Source organism: Camelus dromedarius, chromosome 3, assembly GCF_036321535.1.
Source record: "Camelus dromedarius isolate mCamDro1 chromosome 3, mCamDro1.pat, whole genome shotgun sequence".
NCBI lineage: Eukaryota > Metazoa > Chordata > Mammalia > Artiodactyla > Camelidae > Camelus > Camelus dromedarius.
In genome coordinates this window covers 91,656,878-91,682,067 of record NC_087438.1, presented here as the reverse complement: position 1 = coordinate 91,682,067, position 25,190 = coordinate 91,656,878, and the positions used below count along the sequence as shown (strand labels likewise).

The 25,190-nt window shown below is 50.4% G+C and overlaps 1 protein-coding gene across 4 annotated transcripts in view; it reads left to right on the top strand.

Moving 5' to 3' along the window:
* Positions 1 to 4,083: 4,083 nt before the first annotated feature.
* Positions 4,084 to 25,190, top strand: part of P4HA2 (prolyl 4-hydroxylase subunit alpha 2) — a 33,228-nt gene continuing 12,121 nt past the window's right edge. For 2 of the 4 annotated variants that reach the window (XM_031448972.2, XM_031448974.2), the window contains exons 1-9: positions 4,084 to 4,138; positions 4,684 to 4,854; positions 12,911 to 13,010; positions 13,818 to 13,914; positions 14,304 to 14,455; positions 17,064 to 17,201; positions 20,603 to 20,842; positions 22,119 to 22,309; positions 23,076 to 23,252. In XM_031448972.2, coding sequence (XP_031304832.1) covers positions 12,929 to 13,010; positions 13,818 to 13,914; positions 14,304 to 14,455; positions 17,064 to 17,201; positions 20,603 to 20,842; positions 22,119 to 22,309; positions 23,076 to 23,252 — 1,077 coding nt within the window. In that variant the 5' untranslated portion in view covers positions 4,084 to 4,138; positions 4,684 to 4,854; positions 12,911 to 12,928. Of the gene's footprint in view, positions 4,139 to 4,240; positions 4,372 to 4,683; positions 4,855 to 12,910; positions 13,011 to 13,817; positions 13,915 to 14,303; positions 14,456 to 17,063; positions 17,202 to 20,602; positions 20,843 to 22,118; positions 22,310 to 23,075; positions 23,253 to 25,190 lie in introns of those variants that run through there. The other 2 variants (XM_031448971.2, XM_010981245.3) reach the window with 2 other exon arrangements.

Sequence of the window (25,190 nt, the reverse complement as noted above, 5' to 3'; positions counted from 1 at the left end):
CTGGACAGAGACCCTTTGATCTTCACAGTCTCTGAATCCTTAGCACTTAGAATAGGATAGAGCCATTACCAGATGTGGCTTTGTTTACACAATAGATTTGGGGAAAAAGGAATGTGACATGGCTGTTGAGTCACTAAGTGACTCAGAATGGGTGTTCTTAGTGAGGTCTGCTGGAGGCCACACTAGTGAGGGATGACCATTCATTCATTCATGTATTTTTCATGTATTTTTCTTCCCCATCCCCTGTCTAGGTCCTGGGTGCCAGGCCTTATGCTAGAGGTACAGTGATAAACAGGACAGAAGCAGCCCCATCCCCAGGAAGGCGCCATGGTGAAGGAAGTAGACATGATAGTCAGATGGCATACGTGGAATTCATCCATAAGGAGCAGTAGGGCCTATGCAGGGACCTGGGTCAGGCTGGGTCCAGAGAAGGCTTTCAGAGAATACAACATTTTGGAGTGTTCTGGCCAGAAGAATGACACAATCAAAGGCCAGGGACCTAAAAAATGCCAGGGATGCTGGAGCATCAAGTTTGAGGCTGCATATAAGAGAGGCCATCAGAGCTGGATAAAGGGTATTGGCAGCGTTGGTGTGATGTGTGTCTATCCTGGTGGCAGGAACACCTCGAGAAGTTCTATACGTGAAAACAACATGATCAGAATCACACTGTTAAAAGATCACTCTGCTTGTGGAATGGAATAAGGATAGAAGGAGCTGAGTGGAAGCTGTGGGCCACGATGGATTGTCCAAGTGAGAGGTGGAGGTGTCCTGATTTTGGGCTGTGGTTGCAGGAATGGAGAGCAGTAAATGGACTGAGAGATCTACAGGGATGTGGGGGGGACATGGTGGGGAAGAAAGTGGGAATGACCGGGAGAAGTTGATTCTGTTTCCTGAGATATGGGAAATGCTGGAGCAGCAGCAGTTTGGGTGGTGTGGGTTAGGATGTGGGGAGATAATGAGTTCATCCATCAAGTGGCCACAAAGAAAAGGCTACGGGGGTCTGGAGTGGGCCTTGGCTGGAGATTCGTAAGTAAGAGTCAAAGATTTATAAGGGGCCCAGTAACCCCTGAAGGGCATTAGGGTCAGGTGTACTGGGTTGAATGGTAGCCCCCAGAAAGATATGTCTAAGTCCTAATGCTTGGACATTGTGAATGCGACCTTATTTAGAAAAAAGAACTTGCAGATGTAATTAAGAATCATGAGGTGAGAGCATCCTGATTACTCAGGTGGGCCCTAAATCCAATGATAAGGATCCTTATATAGAAGAGGAACAGATGCAGACACCTAGGAATGAGTGGGGTCCAGGTCTCTGAGGCCCTGTAGAGGCCTTAGTCAGGCCTTGGCTACCAGTATATGGAGCAAGGCATTAAGGAGATACCCATTCCTTCATGTAGTCATGAACTATTTATTGAGTTCAGTTCTGGGGTAGCAGCTGAGGATATAATGACAGACAAAAACACACATAGCTTACACACTCCCGGAGCTCCCAGGCCAATTGTAGGCAGTGCGAGGGACAGATATTAATCGAACAATCATTCAGCTATATCAACTGCAGCAAGTGTTAACAAAGCATGTAGGGTATGAGAGGCTGTAATAGGAGGTTCTGACCTGGTCAAGCATGTGAGGAAAATCCCTCTGGGAGGATCTGAGGGATTTAATCAGGGAGGAGGGAAATTTTTCTAGACAGAAAGAACAGTATGTGCAAAGGCCTGTGAGTGGAGTGGGGAGGGAGAATGACCAGTTAGAGGGACTGAGGGAAGGTCAGCATGGCTAGAGAAGTGAGCAGGGGCCAAACCACACAAGGCCTTATAGACCACTTTCAGGATTTTTCCTAAGAACAATGCAGTTCACTAAGCTGAGAGTGACAGGTTCAGAACTGCATTCTGAGGAGGTCGCTGGCTGCAGTGTGGAGAAGGGACGGGGAAAACAAGAATGGAGGGGAACAGCCAACCAGGAACTGTTGCAATCATTCAAACGAAAGAGTATGGAGAGAAATGGGTGGATTAGAGATTCAGATGGTAGAATTGAATGGATGTGGGAGATGGAAGGATAGTGTCGGGGGGCAGGGCACAGGGGGGTGCTGAGTGTGATTCCCAGGCTTCTGGTTAGGTAACTGGTGGGGGTGGTGCTCCCTCAGTGAAGTAGAGAATATGGGAGATATGGTGGGAGGAAGGCGAGAGAGTTGGGCATGTTGTAATTGAGGTGCCTGTGGACAGTCAAGTGGAGCTGTAGACTCAGCAGCCAGTTATATGACTCCGGAGCTCACGAGAGAGGACAACAGTAGAGAGAGAAATTTGTGAGTCATCTGCATATAGGAAGAAATTATAGAAAGAGGAAAGGAAAGAGGAAAGGCCTGAACTCTGAGGAACCTCCAACCTTTACTGACTAATGGGGAGAGAGGGAGAGGAGGATGTACTGGAGGCAAAGATGCTTGGGCAGAGGTGGCCAGAGAAAATGGTGGCAACCAAGGGAAATGAGTGTTTCAGGGAGACAGTGGTCAAACGCTGCTGGGGTGTCAGATGGTGCTGGGGGGTTGGCAGATGAGGACAGAAGAGTGGCTGTTGAATTTAGAGACTTGGAGGTTATAGAGAGTTTGCTGAGTTCTGGTTTGGTGTTGTCAGGGAGCCAGAAGGCCCACCACAGGGGCCTGAGTAGTGGGAGAGAGGTGAGGACAAGGAGACTGCTCTTTGAGGGAATTTTGCTGTGGTTGAGAAGGAGAGAGACACTGCAGTAGTTGGTGGGGTCTAATGAGGGTTTGTTTCCATAGTAGAGGCCTGAACATATTTATAGGTCAAGGTATGGATCCATTTGAGAGGAGGAAGTTCAACATTCAAGACAGACAAGGGATGATCCACAGGGCAAGCTTCTGAGAAGAGGGAGAGGATGGGTGGACCTGGGCAGACAGAGGGAGGCTCCATGACATAACAGGATGTAGCAGATGCAGGAAGATTTCTGTTTGGTTTTAGTTGAACTCTGGTGGAGGTCACCTGGTGGCTGAGGAAGGCCAGGAGAGTGGCTCATTCTGTGTTTTATGTGTGTTGTGTATATTTCTGTGTGCCTGTGGCTTCCCTGGGTCTGGGCTGCCAGCCTGGACGGTGTGCCATAGGGAATATCCCTGCACTGGTCTGGGCGGAGGTTGGACACCTCCCACTCTGGGCTAGCTCTCTGATGAGATTCTCAGACCGGTTTCCCCTCATTCATGACCAGGAAGGTTCACAGAGCAGGCGTGGGAAACTGCTTGGCAGCCAGGGCCTTCTCTAGCCCAGGTTGAGGTTTGCAGCATCGTGCCTTCATTCCCTCCCACACTGGATTGGCTGAATGAGGTGACCACTGGTTTTGGCCCGGGTTGTATGGAAGGGCTTGGGCAAAACAAAGTTAGCCCCAGTGTGCCCCTCGCCCCCAGTCTTTGATGGAGTCCCTTCTAATCAACCCATTCACCCATACATACATCACCAGGAGTGCCTGACCCAGGTGCTGGGTTCAGTGGCAATCCCTTTGGGAGCTGGCCCTGGAAGTGGATCCCAGGTCCCTAGTCTTCTTCAAGGTCTTCTCCACTGTCCCCACCCCTGAGAATCCAGCTCCTGGGCCGGGTAACCCCACCCCCTGTAACCTGATGGTGGAGATGTTGGGGAGGGGGCAGTAGGAGCCCATATATACGGCAGGACCACCGAGGAAATGGGCTTGAGCTGGGGTCCGGGGGCCGCTCCTCGTACAGCACCGGCGCCAGGATCGGGTCGTGGGCCCGTGTCCAGCCGCCCTGGGAGGAGGGCGGGCGGAGTCCCACAGGTGGGAGCGCGAGAGGGGAGGCGGGCGAGGCGTACGTGCGGCGAGGGGCGGGCGGCATGAAGGGCGCGGGCGGTCGGCGCCCGCCTGGCCCGGGGCCCGCTCCCGGCTCCCGCGCGGCCCGGCGGCCTGGGCCTTCCCGGGGGGCGCTGGCGGTGGCGACCCCCGGCCGGGGCTGTCGGGGCGCAGAGCCAGGGGCCGGGCGGGCGGGGGACAGGAGGTAGGGACGTGGCAGCGGCTCAAGCGGGCGGAGCCGGGCCGCGGCGGGAGGCGGGGCCGCCGAGGGGGGAGGTGCCGAGCGGGCCGGGTGCCGCCGCGGGAGGTTCTGGAAACGCCGGGAGCGGCGCGTGTCCCGGTGAGCGTCCTGCCCGCCCGGCCGCCGGGTCCGCCTCGGGGCTCGGGCGCGGGCCGGGGTCGCCGGGCCGAGCGTTGTGCCCGCGCGGGGCAGCGAGTTGGGCGCCGGGGGTCGCGCCGCCTGCCGCTCGCCACGCTGTCCCGGCCGCAAGCCCGCGCCCTCCGCCCAGTTTCTACAGGCGTGTGGGTTCCTGTCCCGCCGCTGCGTTCCCTCCCCGAGCTCACGGCGGTGAGGTCAGCGGCGCCCTTCCTGCCGGTCCCCTCGGCGGCCGCGAGGGGCCGGGCGGGGCGGGGAGCTTGGCCGCTCAGCATGTCAGGCTCCCGGGAAGGGGCGGCCTGGCCCAGGGCTGCCAGAGGTTGGAGGCGGAGGCGGGGGCATCGGGCAGGCCCTCAGGGGCCGCTTAGTTTTGGAGGGTCCGCCTTCCTTCCTCCAAAGGTCTGGGAGACTGTGGCCTTGGCCCCGCAGGGTCTAGCTTGGTGCCCGTTAAGTCTGGCTGTTGGATGAGAAAATTGTTCTGTTTTTTTGTGGGGTTTTTCTCCCTCCAGACACCCTTTTCAAATCTGCGTGGATTTGCCTCAAGAGCCGCGGAGTCTTGTGGTATCTAGTTAACTGATTCAACCAACGGACCCTCTGTGTGTCAGAAACTGCAAGGAGTTGCTAGCCCAGTGGGGCAGGCGGACTGGAAGACCAGGAGAGTCCAGGCCCACGGCAGTGTGGTGAGTGCTGTGCTGGAACAGAGCACCAGACTATGGGTACTTGGTACGCGGCAGAATGCTTCAGGTCAGAAGACTTCCTGGAGGAGGTGACCCATGAGCTAGAGTGGTCCCATGACGTCTAATTGAGACAGAGGAACAGCCTGTGTGAGTGGAAGCAGACCTGGGCACTCTAATGGAAGCAAGGTGATGGGGGAAGGGCTACTTTGGGGGATAGCTGCCCATGGCCCTGTCCACAAGCTTCAGGTGAGAGGAGAGTGCCTCGTATTTTGCCCTGTATGTGGAGGGTGCTCAGTGAACCCTTGCAGCATAGGCATGGATCAGGGCATTTCCTACTTGAGGACAGAGGCCCCTAGCTTTTTTTTTTCCCCCCTAATCTGACATCTTTAAGATGGTGTAAAAGAATATTAGAGTCCCTCTCAAGGCTGAGACTAATGTCTTCTGCTGTGAAGTGACACCTAAGGCTAGTGCTGTTCTTTGGCCAGAGATCCTGACCCTGAGAGCAACGCTTGAAGGACATCACTTTGTAGCTTATGGCAGTCTCACATGTTCCCAGTTTTGCAGAGAATCACTGTCCACTTAAGCATGTATAGAATGATTTTCCAAGATGCTGCTGCTTCTCAGACTGTATCACATCTGGACAGCAGGTTCCATGATTTAGCTCTCTTTTAAACTAACCATGATTTCCTTTGGCTTGTGCTTAAACTGCCCTTGAAGTGTCCAGGGTGCACTCTCTAACTTTGGTTCTGGACCTCAAAGGCCAGCCTGTCTGTTCACTTCTCCCTACTCTTGAGATGTTTAGACTTTGAATCCTTTTCTTCTAGGGCCTCATTTGCAGAGAGCCAAGCCTGTCCACTGTGTGGCCTAGCCAAAGAAGCCACGTAGCAAGGATGGAGTGAGTTGGCTGGGGGCCTCATCCCAGAGATGCTGTCATACTGAGACACCCTAGTTCTCTGAGAGCTCAGCAGGCAGTCGTGGTGGCGACTAAGCATTGTCTGTGGCTTGTGATGGGCCCTTATGCCCTGTTGAACGCTCTGAAATGGCAAGTCTGGGAGAGTACTTACTTTGCCACTGGTTTAGCCTGGCCACAACTGATCTCTTTTCATTCCTTGAGTACCTTCTGGGTGCCTGGTTTCTGCTTAGAGTGTGCCTGAGGCTGGAATGAGAGAGGAGGGAGAGGAGGCAGCAGTGGTGGCACTATCCTTGCCCATGGGTCGTTCATAATCTCGCTGAGATTGCTGCTTCATCCTGGCAGCTGGTCACGTGACAGGGAGGACCTCATCGGAAAGAGAGACTGTGGGTGCAGCTCTGAGGAATGAGTAAGGTGAAGGAATCTGGGGTCTGCTCATTTCCTGAGAGAACCTTGCTTTTTAACTGCCCTCCCACAGCCTTGGAAGAGTCTGAGGCTGGGTGCAAGACCTTGGCCAATGTGTGGCCACGCTGGCTGATAGTGTGCATTGGGCTGGTGGGTGTGTCCCTGGCTCCTGGAATCTGTCAAGAGTTTAATTTTATGCAGATGGGGGTTGTCAGGAAAGGCTGTGATGCAGGCATGTGCAAGCCCAGACAGGGTGTTGGAGTGAGAGTTAAACTTTGAAAAAGTTGCTCAAATCTAGCAATTTTGACTTTTGAAGTGCACCAGAGTGAGACATAAGCGTGTCCTTGAGTAGGGAGGGCTGGTAGCTCCTGTGGTCTCTGGGGTTTGAGCTGGGGATGTGGAATGAGCAATATAGTTTTTATTCTCAGAAGGAGCAGAGGGGAATGGAAAGTCTGGATTACTCTTTTTGGAGGCTTAGAAGAGAGTGTTTGTTTAAGAGGTGTCATTGCAGAGCAGAGGAGTAAATGTTTGGGTAGTGAGCTCTCCAGCTTAAATAAGACGTGAGCCTGGTCACAGATCTGCTCTAGATCTTATAGGAAATGCTTGCTAGACTGTAGCCTGCTCTGTACCTGGCACTCCTGAGGGCCCAGGGTGTGGCTGAAATCCTGAGGCCCGGTACTTGTAGGAGCTTGGAGTGAGCAGGTCAGAGGCATAGAAATACCTGAGATTCTAGAGTATTGTTCCAGCTACCTGTTTTTTCCAGAAAGCTTTCTTTCCTTGGTGAGCATTAGAGCCAGTGATTGACTAGTTCCAGGGTTATTCCCTGATAGTCAGTGTGCTGCATTACTCTTTCCTGAATTAATGTTTCATCTCTTTTAGCACTCCTGGGACATGGAGATTCCCCAATTTCTGCCTTGTTGTCATCTTCACTGTCCTCTAGGCTGGACCTTCCTTCTCTCTAGGGATCAGCTGGGCAGCTGGCTGCTTCAGGTCTATTGCTGTTCCTCTAGTACCACTGGTGCTTTGACTGGTATAAATTATGCCTGGTGCTGGGTTGCCCACTGATACCATCATCTCATTTAGTCCTCAAAATAGCCCTATGAGATGTAGGTCCTAATATTATCACCATTACATAGATGGGAAAACTGAGGCTCAAAGAGTCCCTGTAAATTGTCTAAGGTCCCAAAGCCAGGAAGTGATTGTGAGGCTGAGTTTTAACTCTGGGGCTGTCTGGCCTCAGGGTGGGTGTGCCTGCCTGCTGGACTGTACGGCCTTGCCCTGAGCTGGGCACATGTTTATTGTGAGTCCTGTGATGTCTGGGGCAGAAGTGACTGCTTACTTGAACTCGAGGCACCATGTTCCTGTCTATGTTGCTGTCTGCCTTCTGGTCAGATCCAGACAGGGATATTGGAGGCTACTTTGTGAACCACAATAAAGTCCTTGACCTGGGCAGGCCTGCTCTGCCAGGGCCACGTGTGGCTCCTCCTCTTGGAAGATCCGTATGCTATTAGACAACAAATATTACTAAGTAGTATGTCAGGTATGCAGGAAGCCCTCTCTTAGCCTCAATTATCTATCTATAGATCTATGTCTGTAATGGAGATGTTTATCTAGTTTACAAGATTTTGGTTAGGATTGGGTCATAGAAATGAAAGATTTTTGGAAACATGAATAGTGGTTATCTTAGCCTAGTTCCCAGAGAATAGAGCCCAAGGCAGAGCTTAAGTCCTTAATGCTTTGTTGGAAGGTACAGTTGCAGGGCAGCAAGGGAAAAGAAAAGTGAGGTAGAGGAAGGTGAGGTAGAGATAGAGAAGGAGAGGGCAGCAAATACAAGGTGGTGCTTTAGCGAGCTGGCCAGTCTGCACAGAGGTGCACTAGGTGTTTAGCCATGCAGCACATCTCTGGGCAAGCTCTACAGAAGCTCCATGCTGAACAACCGTTTCTCAGTGGAGGCCTGGAGAGGGGATTTATCTGCTGACGTCCTCTTGTCTCTGTTCTTCATTGGTCAGAGTTGCCTCATGAGGAGTTAAATCCCCCATGCCCACTCCTCAGTTACACTCCCAGGTTCTCCAGCAGCCCCTGAAGAGGCCAGCATGGCACTTGGTTGAAGTCTGGAAGTAGTGGGAGGAGCCAGAGATTTGGGGCCTGCATAGTCTCCTCTCCTGGGTCTGAAACATAGCAAGTGGACATAGGTGAGGCCCGGAGGGTACAAGGTGGTACATCAGATGCATCCAGTATAGTGGTGTGTGGATTTTATCCTTTCTATAGTTCCTTATTAGTTAGTCTTGCCTAGACTGCCAAGTCTTTGCCAAGACTATGATTGAAAACCCAGCTTGGCTTTTGCGTGTTGAATTTTACAGCCTTTTCTGCTACTTCATTGCCTAGTTACTGAAGCAGGAGACTTCGTGGTTTTGATGGTACCCAAGTGGGAAGTACAAGTCAACATTTTTAGGTACCAGATAGAGAAGATACAATCAGCCCTCTGTATGCATGAATGTGAAATCTTTGAACACAGAAGACTGACTGTACTATGCCTTTTTATATAAGACACTGAGCATCCGTGGATGTTGCTGTCTGCAGTGCCTTTTGGAACCAATACCCTGCAGGTACTTGAGGGACAACTGTAAAAGGATAGGCATTAACATCTAGGCTTTGTCAGGTTCTCAGTGAATGAGAATTTTTTCATGTGAGATAGTAGTTCAGGATATGAAACCTGGAGTCATGAGATGGGCTGGAGAAGGCAGTAGGGCCAGGTCACACAGAGGCAAAAAGGCCCTGAGGACTGAGGAGTTTGCACTTTACCCAGAGGGCAGTGGAGAGCCTTTGAAGGAGTCTTAGGGGGAGAGACCAAGTGGGCTGCAGTAAGCCGCACTGGCTATTGTGTAGAAAGGAGTTTGGAGAGAGGTCACATGAAATGAGAGACCAGTGCAGGCAGAGGCTAGTATGACTACAGGAGAATATTAGAGGTGGCTCAGAGCAGAGCTGGGTGATGACTAGGTGTGACATCAGGAAAGGTGAGTACCAGAGACAGAAGCTTGTGGGCTTAAATGAACATCCATGTGCTTAGGTGGTATGGCCTTCCTGACCCTCTGTACAACGCTTATTGGATTGAGCACGCAGGTCCTCTTGGCTCTGCCATCCAGAGTTGGCCATACCACTGGGAGGCAGGGCCGCTGGGGGGAGCCCTGTTCAGGCAGATTTTACCCCTTAACAGAAGGCAAGCAGCCTCTTGTTCAGAGCCAGGCAAGACCTGTTTGTTCTCAGCAAACCCATGTTCTGTCTCTAGGCTGTTAAATACATTGTTAAAACTTGAGCTGTTGCATTTGGGTTGCAGCTGGGAGCTTGGCAGAAGTTCCTGCTAGATGAGGTAAGGGGAGAAGCTAGGACACTCCTGGTTTGCAGCTGGAAACATCTTTTTGGCCATTTGGCCAGGTTGTAAACGTCCTTTCCAAAGAGCAGGCTCACTGGGGCCTCCGATTGTATGTCTTGGAATTCCCTTGTGCTTAGAAACAGTGCTGGTTGCCTAGTGGGAGAATCACTGGCCTTGGGGTGTTGGCAGGCTTTGGAGGACCTCCTGGTGGGGATCCAAACTCAGGCTGCAACAGTGCTTTGGAGTCCAGTTGAGAGAGCCTGCTCTGTTTTCTTTTCATTTTAAGTATATTCTAAAATATATTTTAAATTTTCCAGAGAACTCCTTGTGGCAAGATTAGAGACTATAAGTAAACATAAGTAGAAAAATAAAATTACTTCACTAAGATACTAGTAGATTTATGACTCTGTGTACATGTATGCAAATATGTAAGTTTGCATGTATTTAAAATTTTTTTCCTGTAAAATTGAAATCATAGAGTACATGTTATTTCGGAGCCTGCTTTTCTCACTCAAAGTAAGCTTTGATCTTCTCTCCCTGTTAATATGCATACAGTATCCATTCTTAACATAATCCATGGTATGGAAGTATTGTAACATCTTTTGTTGTAGTTTCCTGGCATGAGCAAGTCTGTGGTGAAGTATTATTTATTGGGGGTCTGATATGGGCCAGACTTTTTTCTAAACTTGGAATACAGCGCAGACGAAACTCAATATTGGTTTTTCTGCTCAGGCTTGGTGCCGTTTTATTTTCATAAAAGTAGGTTTGACATTGCCCATTTCCAGGCCTATTCGACATGGGTTTCTGAGGGTTCCTGGGAGGGCTTTTGGCAGCACTGAACACTGGTAGGGGCACTAGGCAGACACATACACTTCTACCTACTCTGTCCTAAGCAAGCTCTGGGTATAGATAGGAGATGGGATGGACAGCATGTAGGTAGTTGGCTTTTCCCACACTGTGGGACACAGCCCTTGTTGGAGGCTGTCTCCTCCCAACCTGACCCTGATTAGATGCCCTTTTGTATACCTCATACAAATTAGTGTTCAGGGGCCCAGGATCAGGAGAAATGGGGTGGGGCTCCAGCGCATACCTGCTTGGGGTGGCAGTGTGATGGTGGTGGGCTGGGGGCTGCACAAGGGTGTCTGGCTCTCTGGGCTTGCAGGTTGTCCCCTTCCTCCATCAGAGCAGGACTTCACAGACTCTTGGTAAGCCATTTCCCAGAACCCCATCTGTGATTCTTTGGGGCTCTGCCTCCAGGCTGGGATTCATGGATAGGCTCAGTCTAAGCCAGATAGCACATTCCAGAGAAGTGACAGCTGGTATTCATGTAATGAAGGAACCTGGCTGCTTTATCGTGAGTAAGGCATGAATCATGAACTGTGTCACCAGGGTGATTGGAAAGGAGCAGAGAGGCTTCTCCTTCCCTTGAATTTATTACCTGATCCCTGAAAAGACATGCCACTGCAACTGGTGGCACAACAGGGGAGAAACCCTGGGACCCCCTACTTCCAGCCGTGGTTGGTCTGGTCTCCTGCTTGGGCTCTGCTCTCCCACACCCCAGCCTGTCTGGCAGTTGGCTGTTTCCTCACTGTTCACAATACAGCCTCCTGGTTCTGGGTTTTTTCTCTTCCTTCCCTTTATACATACAGAAGTGCACTCTTGAGCTGATGAAGCTTCTTGAAGTACAAGGAGCAGACACTGCCCCTTGTGAAAGCGGCTTGTGTAAGCAAGAACAGAGGCTTTCTGGAATCCCGGGGTGGAGATGCAGTATGCTGAGGCCTGGGGGCAGACCTGTGGCTGGAATAAGGGGGACCTGGGCTCCACCTTGGGGCCAGGCTGGGCCTGCTCACCTTCTTTCAGTGACTTGCTTTCCTCTGCTGCCTTAACTGTATAATGATTCTCTTAGCCCATACCCCCTCCCCTGCAGCAGGTTCTGGACTGGAGGATCTTGTCCTGTGTATCTCTGTGCCTCTAACACCTAGGGCATTGATGGGCATGATGCCAGCTCTGCAGACATTTGGCAGGGGATAACAAATGGGGACGCTCACTTGTTCTCTGTTCTCCCTTATATAGAAACCCATTTGGGGGTGGGGTTGTGGTTGGCTTCTCTGAGCCTAACCTGGAACCACAGTGGATTGGCATTTCTTCTGAAAGGGTGAGGTGAGGAATAGTGGATGTGACTGCATCTCATCAATTATGGCAGTCAAAAAGCTGATGAACTGGCAGCTAAGACTTCGAATTGTCTCAGATAAGGCTTATGTTTTAGAGGAAGGCATTTGTATTTCCTTTATTTCCCTTGTTTTCTTTTAGTAAATCTCCAGTGGGGCTTGGCTGAAGTAGAGCAGGAAGAGGAGGGACTGTCAGAACTGTCTCAAGTGGGTGCTCTTCCTCCAGCAGGCTCGGGGCTGGGAGGTGACGTCCTGAGCTTCCATTGTGTACTTGGGTCCACTGCCAATGGGGCTTGTCCCACGTTGTGCCTGCTGCCTTCAGACCTGGGTCTGGCTATTTCTAGGTTGACGAGAAGATAACAGCTGGCCTCTGACTCATGTCAGAAGCTCAGCATAAGATGTTGGCCCTGTGTAGCTAATTCATTTTTGTATTCTGAGTGCCTAGCTCAGTGCCTGGCATATGTGGGTCTTTAGTAAATATTTGTGAGTTGTGTCTCTCCACGAGGACAGTGTCTGCCGAGGAGCCTCACTACAGGAAGAGCAGTGTCTGCCCAGAGTGCCTGCTCCCCAGCTGCTCTGGCTGCAGCCGGGTGCAGACTGGCAGGGAGCAGTTTTATTTCTCTTCTGGCCCGCCATCTGCTGTACACTTTTCTTGGGGTGTGTACATCCCTGGAACGTATTGTATCAAGTTCTCTTTCTGTCATTGTCTCTCCTATACTTTTCAGTCTTGTGGGTAAGGACGTGTGTTACATCTGGGTCCCCAGAACCTGCCCTGTCCTGGCACATGTGCTCGTAGGAAAAACAGAAGCAGACAAGCAGTCTGTGAAACAAGGTGGAATGGGCCAGAATCTTAAGACTGACAGACTATTAGAACCAGAGTTGACTGTCCCCCTCAATTCAGCCTTCCCATGTTGCTGGTGGTTACCAGAAGTTGAGAGGGCAGAGTCTCTCCTCCCAAGGGCATTTGGCCTCCCAAAGGAGGGGCCAGAATTAAGCACACATCACTGTACACCCTGGCTGGCATCTTTCCACTGGTGATCCTGAATATTTTTCTTAGCTTCTGTGTGCTCGGTAAGGATTTTGGCATGTTTGAATGTGTGTGTGTATGTGCATATGTCAACGTGTGTCCTCACCTAAGTCGCTTTTTACCTAAGTTACTTTTTATCATTGTTGATCTGATGATTACTATCACTGAATGCCTTGCAGACACTGCCTTCTGTGACCATGAAATTCTGGATGTCCACGTTGCTGGTGGCATGGTTTGGTGTCCTGGGCTGCGTGCGGGCTGAATTCTTCACTTCTATTGGTACGTGCCAACAGGACTGTTGTCTACCTGAGCAATCCTTGGCTCAAGTGCCGAGGGATGTCACTGCCTGAGGGCTGTTCTCATTCAGTGTGGGATGGCTTCACCCACTGGTTTTGACCAGATCTGGAGAGAGTGAGGCTTGCAGAGCTGTTCTTCCCTACTCTTTTTTTTAAACAATCTTTTAATTTTTTCTGTCATTTATTTTATTTATTCTATTTTGGGGAGGAGGTAATTTGTTTGTTTGTTTGTTTGTTTATTTATATATTTATTTATTGAGGAGGTACTGGAGATTGAACCCAGGACCTCATGTATGCTAAGCATGTGCTCTACCACTTGAGCTATATCCTCCCCTGTTCTTCCCCACTCTTGAGCCCTGATGATCTGGATGTTTTTCCTGTGAGCCAGCTGTCTCAACTGGACCTCCTTTCTGGCAAGTGCAGGCTGCACATTGCCACCTTTCTCCTGGACCAGAGAGTGGTTTGAACAGAAAAGCCCCCAGGATGTCCATGTCCCAGTGACATGACCCAGCTGGGTGACAGTGGGAGAATGCGGTTTGGGGTTCCTTTCTTAAGTAGTCCCCAGTGCACTTAACATCCTCTTAGAGGCTCTGCCTTTCTCTTCCTGAATCTGGGGGCCAGGACCATAAGAATGCCTCAGACCCCTTTAACTTCAGGTCCCTGTGATCCCAAGAGAGCTGACATGCCTGTGGCCCAGGGGACTTGCCTCTGCTGGTGTTCTATGCCTCAAGGATGAGAGCTGGATGTCCCTCATCGATTTCTTACTGGCCCTTTTTTCTTTCTGTTGCAGGGCACATGACGGACCTGATTTATGCAGAGAAGGACCTGGTGCAGTCCCTGAAGGAGTACATCCTAGTGGAGGAAGCCAAGCTCTCCAAGATTAAGAGGTGTCTGATGTCCTAAGTCCCCATACCCACCCTGAGCCAGCCCTCCTGCCCCACTAGGGAACCCATTCAGGGTGCCCATAAGAAGAAGCCCTTGAGAGGGCAGTGTGGGGCAGGCCTGGAGGTTGCTTCATGCCAGTCCTCCAGAGTGGCTAAGTATGTGGGCTAAGGACTCACTGCTTTTTCCTTGCTATTTAAAAGCCTTTTTGCATGTTACTAGGTTTCCCAGTTCTTATCTAGATTAAGGAGCTGGAAGTATCAGTGGGGAGTTACTGTATTCATTTTTTATTGCCTCTTGATGAAAAAGGTCCTGAATCTTACCAGGGAAATTACCACAGGTGAAGATTCATGTGAGTGGGTGTGTTAGTCCTCCTTTGTCTCTGGTTCCATAGCTGGGCCAACAAAATGGAAGCCCTGACCAGCAAGTCGGCTGCTGACCCTGAGGGCTACCTGGCCCACCCTGTGAATGCCTATAAACTGGTGAAGCGGCTGAACACAGACTGGCCTGCGCTGGAGGACCTTGTCCTGCAAGACTCGGCTGCAGGTGAGGGAGAGTGAGCAGGTGCTTGGGTGAGTTAGTAAGCCCATGTGCTTGCACCTGGGAAGGCTCTGAGCCTGTCCCAGATCTGGGTGTTGGTGGGCACATGAAGTGTATGTCATGGAGCCTGCCGGTCACCTGGCTCTCTCTCTTCTCTGTGGGTACCTGGCTATCCTTGCTTTTAATATATAATAACAATCAGTTCCTAACTTTTCTCTAGTGTTTTCACTTCCCTTTTCTGGTAGGAACTTTATTTTGATTACATTTTAGTAGCATGTTTTTATATAAAAATTGGAAAACACAAAAGCAATTGTATAGGAAAATTACAGTTTTTAATCCAATTGTCTAGTGATAAACACTATTAAAGTTCTAGTCTTTATACACATGTATATATAAAAAAGAAAAGGAACCCTACCTATGTACCAGGGGATGCAAATGCACTTGCTCTGAGGGGCCAAAAGAATGAACAAAAGTGAGTTAAGTGGACTGAATGGCGGGACTGGCACGAGCTAGGGAGCATGGGCCTCATCTAAATTCCCTCCTGCTCATATCTTTTAGAAATAAAACATATCTGTTGGCAGATTTATGACATAAGCATATTCTGTTTTCCTGAATTTTTCAGCATCTCTGTATGTTCTTTAAGTGTTCTTCTGGAACATGGTTTTAATGTCTGGACAGTAATATGTCACAATGATACAGTGTAAAACTGGTCAAATCAGTGGATGTGGAATTGTATCCAAATCATAAGTGTATCTTACACATATCTTTGTGCCTATCTCTGATTATTTTCTTAGAATAAATTCCTAGAAGTGGTATTTGCAGGTCAGAATATGAGGTTTTTTTTAAAGCTTTAACTTGCTTTTACTGTAATAGTACTTTCTGTGCTCTAAAATTTTTCTCTCAGCAGGAGATGGAGGGGCAGGCCTGGAGGAGGGCTCTCCTGACTTCCAGCCTTGGGCCCAGCCCCTCTGGACTCACTGTCTCTTCTCCCTGAGTGGGAGTGCTGGTTAACTTCAGACTAGTTGTCTCTCTGACTGAGGCGTTTTTGCCCATGTGGCCAGACTGGGCTGGGCTTGGCTGTGAGCAGGATGGCGTCTGGGGAGGGATTGGTGAGCTCAGCCAGGCTGGAGCTGTGCCCAGTGAGCTCACTGCCTCCAGAAGTCATGGCTGCCTCTCCCAGACCCCTGCCTTCCAGCCTGGGCCTGTAGTCAGAACTGGCTGTTCTGCCTGCACTGTGGGATATTCAGCCTGCCCAGATGACCTCCTGCTCTCCAATCTTGTTCTCCACCCCCCACCCCCACCATCACCATCTGATTCCTTTGGAAAACCTTATAATTAGCTGGAGGGAGATAGGACAGCCCCCGAGAGCAATAGGTTGTTTTCACTTCTTACTTACAGAGTTCTTTCCCCCCAAACGGGGGAGGGGAACAGAGAGACATGCTGACAATGCTACTTTCTCTGGGAGCACTTTTTTCCCCCTGGATTGTAAACTCATACAGCCGTGAGGAAGACAGGGTTGCAGCACCTTGGTCCCTGGGTCCCCAGACATAGCTGAAAGTGAGTGTGTGAGCCTGAGGTTGTGAGAATAGGCGGCTGTGGGTGTTGCTTCTCTGAGGAAGAGGCCAGAGAAGAAATGGCCTTGGAGTTTCCCTTCCAGTTCTCAGCTCATGGGCAGAAATGAAGCCTCTGGATCGGCCTGGGAGGGCCTGGCCCTCACCTGGAATCCTGAGATTGCAGGAGGTGTGTGTCTTGCTTTACAGCTAGGACTTGGAGTCCCAGAACTGCTTCTTTGGCTATTCTGTGGTCAGGGGCTCTCCCAGGCTCCAGGCTGTGTTCTTGAGTACCACTCTTGGGGAGCTCATGCCCTAGCTCATTGCGGGCCTGAGTCGGAGCGTACCCTAGTAAACAGCAAGGGCTCAGTAAAGTCTCTCAGGGTGACTGTGCCTGGCTTGTGCGGCCCCACCTCAGTGCATAGCCTGGTCAGATGGTCTTCCAGTCCCTAATCTGGGAGTAGGGACAGCACTAAACACCTCTGTGACTGTCATTATCACCTTTCTGGATGATAAAGGCCAGTGGTGAGTAAGGAGTAGCCAGCTGGGCTCTCTAAGTTGATCATCTCTGTTCTTGGGCTCTTCAACCTGAGGTGTGGGCTGGAAGTCTGTTTACCTGGCCAACCCAGTAATCCTGGATCAAGGTTTTCCATGTGATTCATTTTCTACTGAGTGGTTGGCAAGTTCTCCCTGCATCCTCTCCTGTGTCCCTGTCAGTTACTCTCACTGTCCTCTGTCCCTTCTGTCTCCAGCAGTTACGAATGCATGCTTTGGAGCCAGGACTCCCAGAGTCCCCTGTGTTAATTAGTGAGTGAGGCCCTTTCTGTTCAGTTCCAAATGAGCAGCACAGGTAGTTGGTACAGTGAGGAGTAAGGAAGGAGAGGTCTCCATGGACTGGAGCCACCAGGGAGGGCTTCCTGGAGGAAGGGGAAACAGCCTCTGAGGGAAGGGGCAGAGAGATTGCACTAGCCAGAGAGACCCTCCGGTGGTGCCTCTCTGGTTCCAGGTGGAATTCTACCCCTGGATCAAGGGTAACCTTCTGCTCTCACTCTCTCCTTTGGAAGGTTTTATTGCTAACCTGTCAGTGCAGCGACAGTTCTTTCCCACTGAGGAGGATGAAACAGGAGCCGCGAAGGCCTTGATGAGGCTTCAGGACACATACAAACTGGACCCAGACACGATTTCCAAAGGGGAACTTCCAGGTAATTCACCACGCTAGGCTTTGCCTGTCCAGCCTGCATGTCTACTGCTGTGGCGGGACAGGGATGGAGCCACTGCTTCTGGTGGTCTCCAGCCCCAGGTGAAGCGCTGCCTCCAGCAGTGATTCTCTCTTGGGTTTCTAGTGGGTACCAGTCCCTTATTCCCATGACAGCTGCCTTTCCGTAGCCCCTACCCAACGAGCTCCCTCTGGGATTAGCCCAAGCCCTCTCTTTCATCTCAGAGAATGCGGAGACTGCTGCTCAGGACCCCCTTGACCTCTGCCCCCAGGGCACCACTCAGGTCTGTGTACAGACCGACTTCTGTCCGCAACCTCAGATTTCTTCTTGCCCAGGACTGATCTCTGGACTCACTGCCCTGTGTCCTGTGTGCCCTCAGTTTCAGTCTCTGCCCTTGTTCATTCTGTTTCCACTTCTCTGGGCTCTTCCCCCTGAGCTCACACATATGCTCTGTTCTTGCTCATCTTACAAACCTAAGGATCAAAGGTCCTTTTGAGTCTCTGCTGCTGATTGATCTTTTCTCCGTCCTGATTAGGCAGCTGGATAGACTCGTCTACACTCTTCCTCCACTTCCTTGGTTCCTGTGTCCTCCTGAACACACAGAGTCTGGCCTCTTTGCCCTATCCACCGATCTTGGCCCTGCAGGATCACTGGTGGCCTTGGCTGGTAAAGCCATTAGGCAGGTTTCAGGCAGAATGTTCTTTAGCTTTTCGGCAGCGTTTGGCACATTGTTTGCCCCATTCTTTCTGATATTTTCCCTTCCTTTGAATTCTGAGACACTGATCTTGGCTGCTTCTCTTTTGACACCTCTCTCTTTGTAACAGGCCCCTTTTCAATTCAACTGATTGCCTTAGTATGTTTATAAGAAGATGTATTGGGGCTTGGGAGCTATTAAAGGCCAATAAACCCTGGCATCCAGTTTATTGCTCACCCATGAGGGCCCTGTGGAGGCACAGCAGAGAGAATCTCGGTGTGTTGGCACTGTGTTGTTGAGAGGGGCACAGTGTTGTTGAATGGTCAAAGCCTGGAGTCCTGGTACTGAGGAGTCCAGTGGGCCGACAGGAGGGAGTGTAGAGTTCTTAATCCTTAGTCAGGCCACAAGGACAGAGAGAGAAGGCAGCTTGGGGTACCTGCAAGATCTATTCACCCTGTAGCTATGAGAATCATGGGTGGGAGGAGGGAGCCACAGCCAGGCATTGACCTTTTACATTCACTTAATAGACCCCTGCATTTCCTGGAGGGGCAGTGAGGGGTGGAGGGGCGTTTTTTGCCAGGATGCCATCCCTACCTCATGTCTCCCTAAGCATCTTCTCCAACTGAGCCCAGCCGTTTGTATCACTTGATGTATCATCTATACATGGATGACATCTAGATCTGTGTTCTCTGTCAGCGCCTGTGACCTGAGCTTCCAACCAGTGCAGGCAAGTGCCTGTGGGCCATCTATACTTGGATGTTCCATGGGCTCCTCAAAATTCATGTCCCAAACTGAAATCCTCATCCCCTTTTGAACTGTCCACCCTCCTTCCTCCTTATCTCCACAAAAATTACACCATCCACTTGCTGCTCTGTGGATTCTCCCTCCCTATAATGTCTTCTGTATTTTGAGGGCCTGACTCCAGCCTCATGGTCATGTCTTTCTCAACTGGATTATTGAAATATTGTTCTGACTTATTGTGCACCTCCAGCTCACTCCTTAAATTATCCTCTGTGAGCTCTTAAGCATATCTTTTTACATGAGTTTTTGATCACAGTTCTTAACTTTGAGGGTTAAAGCCAAATTCCTCTTACATATGGTGTTTAAGGGCCTACGTGGGGCCATCTCCCTAGCCTCCTCACCTGTTGTACTAAGCTACCCCATTGCTCAGTTCCTTTGTTTATCCCGCAGAGTGTGGGATAAACATCAGCGGGGTTTCAAGTCTGATCGCCCTTCCACACTCAGCACTCTCTGGGGAGCAGACTTTCCAGTTGGCTTCTGGGATGGATGCTGAGTGTCTGGGACCCATTCTTGACATTCATGGCATCTGTGAGACGTGTTGATAATAGCTACTGATATTAACATCCTGGGGGTCATAGCAGACATTTTCATACATCATCTTGTTGAATTCTTGGCACAAGTCCTCTAAAATTGATGGTATTACCTCTGTTTAGAGATAAAGAGGCTAAAAATCAGAGAGGCTGAGTAACTTGTCCTTAGTCACACAGTTGGTAGGTGCCATAGTGAGGCCCTCATAGACCTAGCTTTGTCCAGCTCACTCAACTGTGTTATACTGCCTTCATCAGTGTGAGTTCCCTGGCCTACAGAGCTAGAGGAGATCTGTGGAGGCCCATGGAGAGTGGATGGGGCCTCAAGGAACCCCTGAAGTTTCTGGTCTTCCTACTAACTCTGTCTTGTGTTTACTCTCCCCAATTTCCTATCCCACATTGTCTGTTCCTGAGCCGTCAGGGCGAGCAGACCCTGGTCTCTGAAGCAGCCAGCCTATTGCAGCAGGGGTTTCATTCTGGACATCCTGGGCATCAGGCAGCAAGAGCCCACTCTGAGGCAGCTCTTCCATGTCAGCCATGCCTAAATTGCTGTTGACGGGTTTGTAGGGAGACGCCCTTCCTTTCCAGGGAGGATCACAGCCTAAACCCTGCATCTTACCATAGCCTACACACCACATCTCCTTCTGCATGACTTCTTCATGGTCACTTTCCAGCGCTGAGTCAACAGCAGAGGACCTGTGGTCAGAGGACCTGCCAAATTGATCCTCAATGAGGCCCCACCACCTAGTGGTCAAATTTGGCACTGCAGTCTTGTCTCCTGGGCTCCCTTGGCATCTGTCACACCATTCCTGCTACCTCTGGTTCTTCTGCCTCTTGGGAACGTCTCAGTGTTTTTCACTCTATGTCCTTTCTGTGTAGGTCATCTCTGGGGGCCTAGCCTCAGTCACCTTCTCTATTCTTTCCTCACACTGTTCCTGGAAGTGGTTATCCTCCTCCATATCTTTAACTGCCACCTAAGTTCTATTTTTTACATTCAACTAGTTTTTCTATCTTCCACACTTAAATGGCCAGATGCCTTGCAAACATCTCCTGTGTGGTGCACGGGACTTTCATACTCTTGAACGCTACTTCTTGGTGGGCTTCCTGGGCTCCTCCATAACAAAGGCCCCTTCCCTCTTGGGGAAAGGGGAGTCTGAGACTAGGAGATTGGTTGTGCACACCAGCTCAAGGCAGGGCCAGCCTGGTGTGCTCACTGTACTAAGGCCCTTAGAGGTGTGTGTCTGAAGTGGGACTCTGCTGGGATAATATTTTCCCCTTCCAGAGGCCCAGGCTCCCTCAATGGGGGGATCTCTCTTACTAACCCAGGGACTCTTTGGAGCCTGACTATTTGCCTCCTGCTGCAGGAACCAAGTACCAGGCAGTTCTGAGTGTGGATGACTGCTTTGGGATGGGCCGCTCAGCCTACAATGAAGGGGACTATTATCACACAGTGCTGTGGATGGAGCAGGTGCTAAAGCAGCTCGACGCTGGGGAGGAGGCCACCACATCCAAGGCCCAGGTGCTGGACTACCTGAGCTATGCCGTCTTCCAGTTGGGCGACCTTCACCGTGCCCTGGAGCTCACCCGCCGTCTGCTCTCCCTTGGTAATAAGGTCCTAGGGGAAGGTCAGGTGTGGATGGGGAGGTAGCAGGAGAACTGGTCACCCTGCTGGCCCCTCTCTGGCCACTATCCAGGGACTGAGCCAGTCTGACATATAGCTCGGCCAGTGACTAGTGCTTTGCTGTTTTTAGGCCCAGACCAGTTGTCAGCTAGCTCATTACCCACCTTGCTCCTGGCCTTAGCACTTTCCCAGTTGTCAATGGATACCCTCAGGCCTGTGATGCCTGTGGCCCTACATGCTGTCTTTTTGAACAGGAATCCAGTGCTGTAGTATATTTGCTGCTCTGCACAGTGGAGCTTTCACTGCATGAGGAGCAGTTTGAGAGGCAAGCTGTTCTGGGTTGAGGCAGTGACAGTGACCTGACCTGTTAGAGATCTGAGGTCTAACTAGGGGACTTGCCATGGCATTGGTGATTTCAGCGTCTTGTGGTGTTAGACTGAAGGGGATCAAAGGCCCTGTGCTTAAGAACCTATTTGGTCCACCTCTTACTAATATATGGGGATATCATAGTCTAGAATTTCACAGACCAACAATGACTTCCTTTTGCTGCTGCTTTTCATGGGCCTTGAGTCTGAGGCCAGGTAGCACATGAGTGTCTGCAAGACGGATATGGGAAGAGAGCTTTGTAGACTCTGTTGTATTAGTAAGAGCCTTGGACAGGGAGTTGGGACATCTGGATTCCTGTTCTGTATACCCTAACCTTAATCTGTTAATCTGTTAACAACTTTGGGCCTCCATTTCCTCATCTGAGAGGTGGCACAGTAATCCTACCAAGCCTGCTCCTTCATGTTGTGAGGCCCGCAGGATGAAGCTGTGGCAGTGTCACATGGCTATTCTTGTTGCCAGTGTTTCAGCCTGCCTTCTAGCTGTGGCCAGCATGTGATGTGGTCACCAGTAATGGATGTACTCTAGGGGATGGATGTAACTTAACACAGCCAAGACGGGAGAAGGAGGGAGAACTCTGGACTGCTTCTCTGGACCTGTGTCCTAGGGACCTCCAGGGAGGCCTGAGAGGAGAGCCGTGCTGGTGGTTAAGTGTCCCCCGCTTTGTTGCTCCTTTCTCATCTCTGACCAGAGTTGGGGGCACCTCTGTTGGTTTTTCCGCTTTGACCAGCGAACCCCGGTTAGGTGCTGCGGAAGGCAGAATGCTGCGTGCAAGTGAGCTGCTGGGAGAGAAAACCGCTTACAGAATAATTTCTCTAAATGACCTAACAGATGTTTGTGGTTTCCTTTTCCTTCTTGTTCTTTGCTTTTGCTAGACCCGAGCCATGAACGAGCTGGAGGGAATCTGCGGTACTTTGAACGGTTGTTGGAGGAAGAAAGAGAAAAAATGTTATCAAATCACACAGCTGTACTAGCAACCCAGGAAGGCATCTATGAGAGGCCTGTGGACTACCTGCCCGAGAGGGATGTCTACGAGAGCCTCTGTCGTGGGGAGGGTGTCAAACTGGTGAGACACGTGGGTGGGTTGGGGCCCAGGCTGTGGATCTAGACCTTGGACAGGCAGCTCTGGGCAAGATGTTCCTCTGTCTGTAGGTAGTTTCCTCAGTTCTTTGTAGCATCTGCTCAGGTTGACGTGTAGGGGCTTTCTGAGATACAGGACAGGAGACTGTCTTTCCTGAGGTCCCAGGCAGAGTTTTAATCCTCTAAGTTATTAGTGAGCTCCCCTCTCTACCCCAGCATGCCAGCTTCTGCTTGTCTCATAGTTCTGAAGAAAACCATGGGTGGGGATGTGACTTGGGCCCTGAAGGAATTCAGGTCTCTAGCAAAGACGAGGCAGTTGCTAGAGCTTAGTATGAGGTATCACTGGCCTTTGAGAGCTCTGGGATCCCAGTGTTTCCTCATGGAGGCTGAGGTGTGAAGAAGGCTCTCGGCCTTTTCTGCATCACTGTCTGCCTGGCTTCCGCACCTGGAAGAGCTTCTTCACCGCCCCAACCCTTCTGACCTACTCACATCTCTTAAGAAAGGGGCCAGGGATTACACCCTGCCACAGGACTTGTGAATGTGAGGTATTCTTGGGATACAAAATATTGCATGATTTGTGGGGTGTCATTTCCTGCCGATCAAACTGAGGGGCTTTTGTTTTCTTCTCTCCTGGGTCAGAAGGGCGTGGCTGCTGGACATGGAGTGTGAGACTAGTGTCTGCAGCCAGCCAGCCTGGCACTGAGGGTTGGGACAGTCACTCAGCTCAGGGCCTGTTTCTCTGTGTTCCCCAGACACCTCGAAGGCAGAAGAGGCTTTTCTGTAGGTACCACCATGGCAACAGGACGCCGCAGCTGCTCATCGCCCCCTTCAAAGAGGAGGATGAGTGGGACAGCCCACACATCGTCAGGTACTACGATGTCATGTCTGACGAGGAAATCGAGAGGATCAAGGAGATTGCAAAACCCAAAGTAGGTGTCTCTGTGGCTCCTCCTCAGGCCACTCATCCCTGGTACCATGGGCAGTTTGGTTGCTTCCCCAGCTGGCCTTTGCTGATGTCTGGCATGAAAGTGCCATCTGGTACTGAGGTATTGCAGGCTTAGTTTGACCTTGTGGGTTCACGGTCCAGTAGGGGAAGAAATGAGGGAGCCAATGTGGACAGCCAAGTGCTATGACAGAAGGGCACTCTGGGAACAGGGCAGGCTCACAGGGAGAAGTGTCAGCTCACCTGGTTGGGGGCTGGTGTGTGGTGAGGTTTTAGGAAGAATGCCGTAGGACACTGGGGCCTCTGGAGCTCCTGATTAGGATTGCCAAGGAAGTGACTGACTTGGAGGAGGACAAAAATCTCTTCAACACTGAGTCTTCTCATCCAGGAGTAGTCTGGGGCTCTCCATTTATTCATATCTTTAAAGTTTTTCTTCATGTAAGTCCTGCATGTTTCTAGTTAAATTTATTCCTAGGTAGTTTTTTTGTTATTGTAACTTTGTTTCTTTTATTATGTTTTTACTGATCACATTATTAAATTAGTTGACTATTATATGCTAAGCTATTGATTGTAAAAATATATTTCATAGTAATAGCTACTGTTTCCTGAGTTCTTAAGTGTGGCAGGCCTAAGTCCTTAACATATACTAAGTGCTGTGTCTGGGCAGCAGGCTCTGTCCTTGTCTTCATTTTGCCCACAGGAAGCAGACGTGGTGTGGATCACAGCTAGCTACTGAGCTCACTTGCCCCTCTTGTGGTTTTTAGCTGATTACCTTGGGCTGTCCAGGTAGTATTAGCAGCTACCTACTAAGCAGGCAGTTGTTTTTGGATAACTAAGGAAATAAGTTATCCAAAGGATAAGGAAAATTCTGTTTTCTCATTCCTGATAGTTACAGTTCTTTTGTTTTTGTTGTCTTGTTGAGCTGCCCAGAACTTTTGGAGCATTTTTACAATGGGAAAATGTCTTGTTCTTGAATTTCCTGGAAATTCTTTTGGTATTTCACTGCTAAGTTGGCCGTTGGTTTTATGTATGTGTCATCATGTTGTAAAATTTTTCTTCTATTTCTAGTTCATAAAAGATTTTCTCCCATTTGACATCTTTCAAAGAGAACTACTTGTTGCCATATTCCTACCCTTCTCCTATCACTGGTGATTAGGAGGGAGGATTTAGCTGGAAATCCTTGATTGCTCTGCTTCTAGTAGAATTGTAGTGGCCTGGAGGCCCAGTGCCTGTGGAGAGATCTAAGATAGGTTCCTGTCTCGGGCCCTGGACCTCATCTTGGAACAACCTTGGCTTGAGGTACTAGGCCATCACGGGCTCAGAGTCAGTTGTTGGTATCATTGATGTGGCTGAGGGAGGGTGTGGCCAGTGTGTGTGTAGAATGGGAACCAGAACTTACCCCCCTCCACCTCCACCATCAGCTCCAAAGTCCTCCAGGGAAGAAAACTACTTTCCTGTTTGCCAGGCAAGAGGGGCACTGTTGTGCCAGAATCTCCTGAAAAACTCCTCACTTGTTCCTCAGACCAAAGCACTGAAACTTTTCTGTGTGTCTGTGTGTGTGTGTGCATGTTGGATGCATGTGTGCACGTGGGTGTGACAGGGTAGTGTGGGCCGGGAGTGGAGTGTTGGGAAAACTTGTCTTTGAACAGAAGCCATGCAAAGAGCCAAACATGTTGGCTGTTACAAGCTGACCTCTCCTTTCCGGAGTCTGTAAGGGACAGATGCTATTCTGGCTTTGAAGTAGGGCCCATGAGCTTAACTTGGCCTGTGGGGAATGCCTGGCAGCTGCTTGTGGGTCCCTGACCTTCTTTCAGAATAGATCTGTCTGTCCCTGGGAGCAGAGCACAGCTGCCCAGAGCCTCCCTGTGGGCGTCAGGCCAGTACTGGCTTAGATGTTTGGATGGGGTCTAGCTGCAGCTGCATT